This window comes from Oryx dammah, unplaced genomic scaffold (genome assembly GCF_014754425.2).
Source record: "Oryx dammah isolate SB20612 unplaced genomic scaffold, SCBI_Odam_1.1 HiC_scaffold_29, whole genome shotgun sequence".
Classification (NCBI taxonomy): Eukaryota; Metazoa; Chordata; class Mammalia; order Artiodactyla; family Bovidae; genus Oryx; species Oryx dammah.
Genome location: NW_024070213.1, coordinates 61250397 through 61260979, shown reverse-complemented (window position 1 = coordinate 61260979; position 10583 = coordinate 61250397). Strand labels below are relative to the sequence as shown.

General features: G+C 51.1%; 1 protein-coding gene across 2 annotated transcripts; it reads left to right on the top strand.

Moving 5' to 3' along the window:
* Nucleotides 1-3246: 3246 nt before the first annotated feature.
* On the top strand, nt 3247-10274 carry TAC3 (tachykinin precursor 3). Of its 2 annotated transcripts, none has more exons than XM_040233004.1 (7): nt 3247-3425; nt 3972-4090; nt 6276-6381; nt 6573-6602; nt 7102-7155; nt 7535-7609; nt 10006-10274. In XM_040233004.1, the coding sequence occupies exons 2-6, from the start codon at nt 3977-3979 to the stop codon at nt 7606-7608; spliced, it is 378 nt and encodes a 125-aa protein (XP_040088938.1). In that variant the 5' UTR covers nt 3247-3425; nt 3972-3976; the 3' UTR covers nt 7609; nt 10006-10274. The 2 variants fall into 2 exon arrangements, with proteins under 2 accessions (XP_040088938.1, XP_040088937.1); XM_040233003.1 differs by having other exon boundaries at nt 6273-6381.
* Nucleotides 10275-10583: the final 309 nt, after the last annotated feature.

The following is a 10583-nucleotide window of genomic DNA, read 5'->3' as shown; positions in this document are numbered from 1 at the left end:
TCTGCCTCCCACTCCCCATCACCAGTCCAGCTCTCTCAGTCTTGGCTGTTTGAGCCTCTGATAGGCACAAGTCATCCCAGTACCCCCTAACCCTAACGAGGACTCATTCTGCTGTCTCATGGCACAGACCCGCTCTTGCTCAGCCCTCCTGGCTCGGCCCCATTCTGCTGCAGGCTCTGAGGCACTCCTGTTCCTCGTGCTGCAGGTGGTCTCCCAGCTGTGTCCTGGCCAGGGGGTTTGGCATCCTTCCATTCCTCACCGGTATCTCTCCACCCAGTGTCACCTGTGGCTCTAGCCCCTCCCACAGCATCCCGCAGCACCCCTCTAGGATGTTGAAGGGGTCCACGTGTTGCCCTGCAAGCTGTGCACGTGGTGGACATACACAGGTCATCTCATGCGCACAAGTACATGCTCCACCTTGACCCCCGGGATGGGCTGACTAGCTCTTCTCATCTCAACTCCCCCATTTCCTGTTCTCACCTCCAACCTGAATCAGCAGTAAAGAGAGGGGTGGGCCCCAGAGGGGATCTTTCTAGGGATTCTGCTCCTCTAGGCCAGTGATAGTCTGAGACGTGGCTCAAGTTGCAAGTGTTCAAAGGAAAAAACACCCAGCTGCTTTGTAGCTGCAGTACCTGCTTTACATGTTCTTTGCATATGATCTGTGGGCAAAGTGAAGCCCAGCCTGTCCTTGCCTCCCTCCTTCATCACCTCTCTGACTTAGCCACCAGCTCTTTCAAGTCTTCGTTAATCCCAGAGATCAAGGCGTGATCAACTCTCCCTGCCATTCTCTTGCTCCCCCCGATCCTTGGCTCCTGCCATCCTGTGAGATGCCTTATCATCAAAGGACATTATTCATGTTGGACCTTTGCTGAAGCCTTGCTTCCCTTGCTACCAGGGCATGGGGGCAGGGATGAATGGGGTAGTGGAGGGCAGGAGGCTGACATAGAGATGGGACCCAAGAGACTTTAGTCCTTGGCCCTCATCTAATATGTTCTTCCTCCTGCACTGCTAATTCCCTCCAACCTGTGTGGCTTGGACCTCCTTTTCCAGATTGGTGAGAGGAGGGGAGGAGGTGGGAGATGTCCAGGTCCAATTAAAAACAGTACCCGAATTTCTCAAAGGCATGAACCAGTCATATTGTTTACATGTAGACAGCCTTCCCCTTCTGCCCTTTATCCCAACCCTGAGTCCGGGGCCATGGTTTCCCCAGAGAGCCAAGTAATTAGCTGGGTAATTACAGGAGGCCCCAGTGGCCTCTCACGTAATTCCATGGGGTCTCAAAGAGTCGGACACTGAGCAAATGAGCATGCAGGAACATGACGTAGCTGCTGCCCTCACTTGGGGATGAAGCTAGAGTCCCGTGCAGCCAGAATGACTTCTTAGTATGGCCCAAGACGAGGGTGGGTGGGCTGGGGAAGGAAACATTTCAGGACTCTAGCAATGCTTGAGAGGTTTTATGGAAGATCCACACGGTGGGCTGCAATGCAAGAAGCTAGACTCAGGCTACCTTTTTTGTTTTATAAATACATTTTTGTTGAGCACCTATTATATGCCAAACACTATAGAACTAGAAATCCAATAGCAAACAGATGAAAAGTCCTTGCCCTTCTAAAGATGACATTCTGGTGGGAGGTGAGGTAGACAGACTTTATAAGTAAATTTGTAGTATGTTTGTTGTCATGAATGAAGAAAAGAAATGAGGGGATATGGAGAATAAAGTGGTAGTAATTTTATTAAAAAATTTCTGGCGAAGCTGAGAGGGATGTGGGACCTTAGTTTCCCAGCCAGGAATTGAACCTGTGCTCCTGCATTGGGAGCTCAGAGTCTTAACCACTGGACTGCCAAGGAAGTCCCTAATGGTAGTAACTTTAAATAGGGTGATTGGGAAAGGTGCTGGTGAGCAGGAACCATTATAATAAATATGCAACAGAGCTATGATTCTCTTCCAAATCCCAAGATATAGAAGAGTACCTGATCCCAATCTCTAGGTCTTTTCGGGAGGTGGACCCCCACCCCTCTGGGGGACCTAAGTCTCCCCTTACTGGTCAAAGTATAGACCAGTGCAGTACGATGAAGGGGAGGTTGGGAGTCAGAAACACCTGGATTTGAGGCTGTTCTCTAGGAGCTGTATGTCCTGAAGCATGTGACTGAGCTTTTTGAGCCTCAGTTCCTTCATCTGAAAATAGGAATGTTTCCTACTCACATGGTGGAGGTGATGAAAATCAGTTGAATTGCTCTCTGCTGAAGTTCCTTGCAAATGTTCAAATTCTTCCTCCATTATAAATAAACACTGAGAGTGATGACTGCTCTGAAGCCGGCTTTCACTTCACCCCCTCATCTCCTATGGCGGCATTCTTTTTCTCTGGGTCTGTCTCAGATCCTGACTCTGACCCTCCCCTGGGGCTCTCTTACCTTGGGGGGTTGAAGTGAGCACAGTGAAGCCTCTCAACTGTGGGGCATGGACTAGAGGCTTGAAAGTTCAGGGGAGAAGATGCCTGAGTTGTTTGGAGACAGAGTGGGGGATAAACGAAACAAAGGAGAAAAAGAAGCAATTAAGAGATCAATGCTGGAGCAGGGGCTAGGGGAACAGCTTAGCCATGACATCTCTCAGAGATGACAGCAGGAAGGATAGAAGTGAGAACCCTGGAAGGATGCAACAACGTCAGGCTGATTCAGGGGTCAAGGAATGGGGTGGGAGGCCCAGGGGAGGGGCACTGGCCCTGGGAGGCGATGGAGGGAGGCAGACGCTGGAGGTTTTGCACTAGCCACTGGGGGGAAGTGCTGACCCTAAGAGGTTTAAGGGCCAGTGCGATGAGTCAGCTCCAGCTGGGAGGAGGACAGAGGGACAACTGAAGGCTGGAGAGGTGCCAGACTCACCTCCCAATCATCCGGGATGGGATCTGGCTCATCCTGGTGGTGGGGGGGGCCAGAGAAGGACCTGCCAGAAATTGGTCTGGCAGTTGAGGCTGGAAGTTTAAAGGGCAAAGAGCTGGTGCATGGATATGGAGGAGAAAGAGCCCAGGGACCTCATCTATTGAGTTGCATAAGCAACATCATTGCTTAGTGCGCCCAGCTCCAGGGCTGCTGGACTGTGAGTTGCTGGATAACCTCAGCTCACTGCTGGGTGTGTGTGTGTATGTGCGTGTGTCTGCAGCCTATATCCCCCTTCACCCCCACCAGCCTCCCGCCCCGCCAGCCACCCTGGGATTGGTGATTCTCAGCCCCTCCCCCGGCTCCCCCAGACCCTCCCAGAGCCTTTATCAGGGAGCTGGGCCGGAGTTCCTGCCACATCCCCAGTCCCTCCACTCCCTGGTTCTCTCTTCACAGCAGCAGCGCCAGCGGCGTTTGTGGGGAGCAGGCAGTGCTTCCGGCCAGCTCCCTGATCCTGCTAGACCATCTGTCCCAGTCTCCAAGCTGCTCCACAGGTAGGCACAAGCCAGAGAATGTTGGATGGATAGGAGCTGGCACCAGAGGACAGAGGTGGAGTCAGGAGGGAATAAACGTGGCAGCCTTTGATCAGGGAGTGGGCTACTGGGCAGGTGAGCAGAAAGAGGCAATAGGGTTGATGTAGTGATGCCTGGAGCCTGTGTGTACAGACTGATTCTTCCAATATTTAGAAAGTTTTGGCCTAAGCCTTAGGGTATCTAGGGCTGGAAAATAGCATTCAGGATCCCTCCTCCAGCTGACGAACAAAATAGACCCGTGCAGGTCCCGTCAGTCTATTATCTTCCCAGGGAGCTGGAGCCCCGGCATTATTGGCCATTGCTCATTACCAGGTGCGCAGACTGGGGGAGCACGTGATAGAGGCCGGGAGACTGAGCCCCTCCAGCTCAGAGACTCTCCCTGACCAAGGCTGGGGTGGGAGAGCCGGGGCTGGGAAGGCAGGGTACTGGTGGTGAGTGCCTCCTGCATTTGCACCTGAGTTGCGTCCTCCTCCTCCCTGCCTCCCCTGTCCTGTCTCTCTGTCCTAGGCATCATGCGGCGCGCCCTGCTGTTTGCAGCCGTCCTGGCCCTCAGCTTGGCTCGGACCTTTGGTGCGGTCTGTGAGGAGTCACAGGAGCGTGTGGGGCCCGGTGAGGGTCACAGCAAGGTAAGGCTCCCCCTCTGGTTTGCCACCCTGGCAGAATACCAGACACCGTCATGGGGGCCACACTCTGCCTGTCCCACCTCTGTAGTGAGGAAGGTGGGGGGGGTGGGGGGGCCCCCAGTTACTTGGATTATCCACCAGAGGGCTGGACTGCCCTGCCTCTCTGGGGGCCTCATGTTCTCCCAGTATGTCTGTCAGTGTCTCTGTCCCTCTGCATGTCTTTGACACCTTGTATGTAAACGGTGCCCCACTGAAACATTGTTTGATTGATTGTCTGGTGACCTGGTGAGTGGATGGTGCTGGATAAGGTGGTCTCAGGTTCTGTCCCTTTGCAGGGGGGCAAGTCTTCCTCACTGCCCAGATGGTATGAAACAGTCAGAATTTCTCTCCCAAATAGTCGTTTGTATTCTTTGTTACCTGTCAGTTTTATGTATTATGTTGTTTTAAAAATTCACATAAATTCCCTTATCCTCTGCTCTTCCACCCTCTGTAACCTCAGGTGCTCCTAAGATCCCAACCCTTTCTTTCCTCCTGTCCCATGTCCCTCTCTAGCCTCTGCTTAGTCAGGATAGGAAACAAAAAAATCACAAAACAAGTTGGGCCCCAATTTCTGAAGTTCCTCTAAGAAAAAGAATAGGAGTTTTCAGAATAGGGGTACTGGGGGAGAACAAGGAGGAAGTCTTTTCAAGGTTTTGAAAAGACAGCAATTATATTGGTACGAGTGCTTTTAAGACGATTACAGGTGGGACTTATTACAAATTCAGCATGTGAAGTCTAACTGCCTCTCCAGCTTGGATCTGTTTAGCATCTCATTATAGGAGGTGCGCAGAGTATTTGAACAATTTGGGGAAGTGGTTGCGTGGGAAGCTGTGGGCTGGGCAAAGAGAGACATCATCAGCTTTTGTCCAGCTGGTGGGGTGTCCCAAGGCATGATGGGCTGGCAACCTTGCAGGCGGTAGCCGCAGCAGCAGCTCCAAAAGACCAGAACCAGTTCAAAAAACACAGAGTGAGTGCCAGACAAAGGCTGGACACAGTGTTTGGAGCCAAAGTTCCAGCTGGAGACAGAATATCTGGGTCTGTTACTCTAAGACGAATGTGCTTTGCGACCTTGCCCCTCTTGTCCAGTGAAAGAGAGGTTGCCTTCCTGCCCCTCCTCCCTACAGGTCCATGAGGATGAGAGAAATTGGCATGAGATGGGGGTAGGATATACATGTGCCTGGGCAACCAGGTTGGCATGTGTGAAACCACCAAGATGATTAAGAACCCCTGCTCAGCATCAGGGCTACAATGGGGTTCAGCCGTGGAGGGGAAGAGGCTTCATTCTGAGCATGCTGCCTTCTGAAATTCTAAATCCGGGGCGGGGTCATGGGGAGAGAGACAGAAAACCACAGGCAGAAACCAATGGAAAAGAGAGGGAGCGGCGGTGGGGAACACAGGGAGAGAAACACCCACGGACTCAGTGGAGAGTGGGGCAATTCCAGGATGGCTGGTGGCCCCGGGTGCCTACACCCACGTGTCCCCAGGACCAAGTCCTGTCTGTGGCTGTCTTGGAGCACAGACCAGAGCATACTAGCTCTGTCTGATGGACCTTTCTCGGAAATTCCTGGCTCACTCGATTAGTGGGGCAACCATATCATTGGTCAGATCGGTTCCGGATGTGCCAGGGTGAAAAAGAACCAAAGGCCCTTTTCACTGAGAGGTGGCAGGAGCTGTGAGGGGGCCTCAGGAGTCTGTCCCCTTTGAGCTTGGGAGATAGCATGACCAACTGTCCTGGTTTTCCCAGGACTGTCCCAGCTTGAGCACTGAAAGCCCCACACACCTGGGTAAACTGGGACAGTTGGTCGGCCTACAGGGACACCCAATGTATTCCCTCTACATGTGCCTCCCAAATCTTGCTGTGTCTATAAATCACCTGGGAGCCTGGTTAAGACTCAGATTCTCTCTCAGTTGGTCTGAGGACCAAGTTTAGGTATTTTTGACAAACTCCCAGCGGTTATGCTGCTAGTCCACGGACCACAGTTTGAGAGCCCACTTCTCTTCTAGTGTGAACCAGAGGAAATCTGGAAAGAAATAGGCTGTCAGGTTCAGCTGTGATGAGCGCAGGAAGAGGCCATTTCTTGTGGGAAAAGAGTGAGAGGACTGGGGGTGAGCCTCCTCCTTGGCCCTCTTTGTCTCTCTTCGCCAGAAGGACTCAAATCTCTACCAGCTGCCCCCGTCATTGCTTCGGAGACTCTATGATAGCCGCGTGGTCTCCCTGGATGGATTGCTCAAGATGTTGAGCAAGGCCAGTGTAGGTAGGATACAGCCCCAGGGAAAGGGGTTTGGGGGGCAGGATTCTGAAGATTAAATAGATCTGGGAGGCCCTTCAGGAGGGAAGGAGACTGAAGATGGCTTCACGGATGATTGAGGGTTGTGATCTGACCCCCCTCCAATCGTCTCTTTGCAGATCCCATTCCCCAGTTACATGCTTGTTCTTGGTTCACAGGTCCTAAGGAGTCGCCACTTCCCCAGAAACGTGAGTAGCCTCCTCTCCCTCCTCTCCCTCCCGACCTCTGGTGACCATTTGCCCAGAACTCCATGGGCACAGGGCCCAGTGACTATTTTGGCTGGCCCCGGTTCCACTGGTCACACAGCATCCCAGCTGCAACTGCTCAGTCAGCCTCTACAGAGTGTGAGATGCCCCTGGGGGCCAGAGGAAGCAGGTGTGGGGGGCCTGGTGAGGTCTTCCTCCACGGGCATGGTGGTGCATTTCAAGAGGATCTCTTGGTGGCTGTGAAGATTCTAAATCAGGCACCTGCTGGGTGGGAGGATTTTAGAGCTCTTGAAAGGTGGGGGAGAGGGAGGTAGACAGAGAGGGTGGGCTAAGGGGATAGCCTGCTAACTGTGGGGAGGCAAGCTGTGGTGGGATACAGAAACAGAAACCAGAACCCAACCTCAGAAGTCTTGACAGCTGTCTGGGGAAAGATATCAACCCCTCATCGTGATGGTTGACCATGTTGGCCCTTTTTATGCAGGTGACATGCATGACTTCTTTGTGGGTCTCATGGGCAAGAGGAACCTCCAGCCAGGTAGGAGCATGGTGGAAGGGCTGGGGTGCTGGCAAAGGTATAGCAGGGGTCAGCTGCTTCATGTCCGTCAGTGGAGGGAGAGACAGGACTCTCCCTAGCTACAGTGAGGGCTCCTCCACCCCTCGACTCAATCAGCTTGGACCCACAGTCCAGCCCGCCCCAGGAGCAAAGCAGGGAGACCTTTCTAAGAAGGTCCTGCTGCAGTTGGGAAAGGGTCAGAGAGGCTTTGCTTGCCCCTCCCCCATTTCCCAAACAGAGAGTCCCTCTTCTTCCTAACTCTGTCTTCCAAAGCTGTCCTGCATAGCCAGCCCTTTGCTTTTGGGTTCGGGTGACGGTCATAGAAAAATCCCTCCTAACTACACCCTTTACATCCCCTCAGACACTCCTGTTGATATAAACCAAGAAAACATCCCCAGCTTTGGCACCTTCAAATACCCCCCCAGTGTGGAATGAGGTAAGGACTTACTCAGGGTGAGGAGAAGGGATTGTGGGTATGTGGTGGGGTAGGAGGGGTATTGCCAGAGGATCATTTCCTCTGATGCTATGGGCATTAATGCTCATAATTAATGCCCTAAATACATCCCAACACTTAGAAGTGTGTGCTTGTCTGTGACCACACACACACACACACACACACACACACACACACCCCCTCTTTCTCATCTCTTTCCAGACACACACACACACACACACACACCCTCTTTATCTCTTTCCAGACACACACACACACATACACACACACACCCTCTTTCTCATCTCTTTCCAGACACGCACACACACACACACACACACACACACACCCTCTTTCTCATCTCTTTCCAGACACGCACACACACACACACACACACACACACACACACACACCCTCTTTCTCATCTCTTTCCAGACACACACACACCCACACACACCCACCCCTACCCCTCTTTCTCATCTCTTTCCAGCCTCATTGATCCCGGCTTACAATTGAACAGGAGTGAGTGGGGGGAAATGGCAAGGGGAGGTTTTCCCCTGGGGTTTCTTTGATGGACAACTTCTGTTGTTTGGACTCTATTCTCTTGTGATTTGTGCAAAAGATGGAGAGATCATCATTGGATAATTATAGGTACCACATTTATTCACACGTGAAGCATTTTGCTTCTCAGGGAGGCTGAAACCATCCAGATCATCCTGAATCTTGGGTTACTGGGTCCACTATAGAGTTCTTTGCAAGGATGATTCTTGCATTTCTTTCTAGAAATGCAAGAAAAACCTCTGAAATCTAATGAGGAGTGGCTGGAAACTGTATCATAATCGCTCTGTATAGAGTAATGAATAAGAGCATGGCCTGACTTTGAATCCTGGATCTGTCACTCACTAGCTGTGTTCCTTGGCCAGGTTACATAATCCTTCTGTGCCTCTGTTTCCTCATCTGAAAAGTGGGGATGATAATATTATCTCACAGGGCTGTTGCTTTGAGTCTAGGTCAAGTGTTCAGAACAGTGCCTGGCACACAGCATTGTACCTTGGCTTCACTGTGACTGTCACAGTCTGGGAGGTGTAGGGAAGGTTCATTCCAGTGTTGCCTCGGTGGGCTCTGGTCTGTCTGTCTGAAGTTGTCTGGGCTGGACCCTAGGCCTGAGTGGCCTGACAGTTCTTCCACTTGGTATGTGAACGTGAGTCCCCCCGGGGGAAGTGTCTTGTCAAAATGCGGAATCATCTGCCTCGACACCAGCTTCCCACACATAGCAATAGCAGCTCACTGATGGCTTTCTTTGCACCGGCTTCCCAAGAATGGTGTCGGGGGAAGCAAAGAGAGGGGTCAGGAAGCCTCTGTCTTCCTAGAGACTCCTGCCCCTCTCCCTGTGGCCCTGTTACCCCCTCTCATTGGTTTCAAGGGAGACCCAAGGATCAGGAGCTGGCTCTCAATGAGACTGCCTGTGCATGACTCCCAGGCCCAGAGTCATGACTGTGCCCCCGATTCAGTGTTGGGCGAGGGGGCACAAAAAGCTGTAATAACTGTAACTTGCTGATTACATGGTACTTACTGTATCATTTTGCTCTCATTAGATTGTTATTTCAGTCTTGCCGACAGCCAGATAATTATACGGGCAGCTATATCTGGATGACATACTCTCCCCAACGTTATGCATGGGCCGTAAAGATAATTACAGTGCAATTTTGCCATAGTATTTTATACAAATGGCAGAAACAAGCACATTATAGAAATCTACTTGTAATGCTTTCTGGTGAATCTAGGCTTTTTTGGAGGGACTGAGCTCATAATTGCAGCCCTCATAATCTCATCATGGATGGCGCATTCTGAACCTGTTAGGTACTGGGGAGAATAGACTCAAGGCCCCTGGGGGGTGGCATGTAAAGATTAGATGAGATGGATCAACACAGATCATCATGCCATCTAATTTCATTCATGTGAAACTGCTGAAAAAGGAAGTGATCCCTAGACCTGTCCTTCCTCTGGGAGGTTTCTGGAAAGAGGAGGAGGGACTGGGTGAGGCCAGGGGAACATTAGCTCCAAGGTGCATTGGACAGGGCTGTGTGTATGCCCGGCTCAGGATGATATGAAGTTTGCCACTATGTCTTTCTGTGTGGGCCCCTCAGACCACGCACATGGTGTGTATGAAAGGGTAGTGTGATGCACATGGGAGCTGGGAAGACTCAAGCAACTGTAGCCAGGAGAGTTTTTCAATCCTCTAGTTCAAAGGCTACATGGAGAGCTGAAGGCTAAGGCTTCCATTCTCTCTGCTGCTCCCTTACAGAGGCCCCTCCCTTTCTCCCCCACCGCCCCGGCGGGTGGTTGCTGGGAGTTTTAAGGACAGAGATGTGATCTGATCTTTTTTTTTTGGTCCTCAGCACTCCACTCCTGGACTCCTGGGCTACATTGTGAAGACCCCCACCCTTAGATGCACACGCTTCTATTTCCCTTCCTCCTCCCCACCCCTGTAACACTCTTGTGCTTTGACCCCTTCTTCTCTCTGTCCCACTGGCTGCAGAAACTGCCTTGTGAGCATCCCCAGTCCCTGTACCCATTGACTACAGATTGCCCTGGAATTTCTGTAGCATCCTACAAATATGATGTTTCTCTCTATTCCTCAACAATAAAGGATTTTTACATATTATGACCTATAGGATGTATTTGGTTGGTGGATGGACTTTTCTCTTTCTTGACTCTTTTGGTTGTATCATACACACACACGCACACACACGCACACACACATATGATACACACACTTATATCATATATAAATGGAAGTTTCTTTATTTTGTACACATGTCAGTTTTCTCAACAGTGTCTTACTCATTGCTTCATATAGTTAGTATGGGAAGATTTATTTAGTGATTGAAAGAAGAAATGAATTTGGAAGATGGTTTCTAGCACTCAAAGACTTTCACAGACCAGCTTTAGATAGAATAAAAACAAGGATTTCCAG

What these genes read in the sequence shown, in the direction of transcription:
- TAC3 (XM_040233003.1), top strand. Translation starts at nt 3,977, where the DNA reads ATGCGGCGCGCCCTGCTGTTTGCAGCCGTCCTGGCCCTCAGCTTGGCT. An exon ending in CCGGTGAGGGTCACAGCAAG is followed by an intron (nt 4,091 to 6,272) that starts GTAAGGCTCCCC and finishes TCTCTTCGCCAG; the next exon opens with AAGGACTCAAATCTCTACCA. An exon ending in GTTGAGCAAGGCCAGTGTAG is followed by an intron (nt 6,382 to 6,572) that starts GTAGGATACAGC and finishes CTTGGTTCACAG; the next exon opens with GTCCTAAGGAGTCGCCACTT.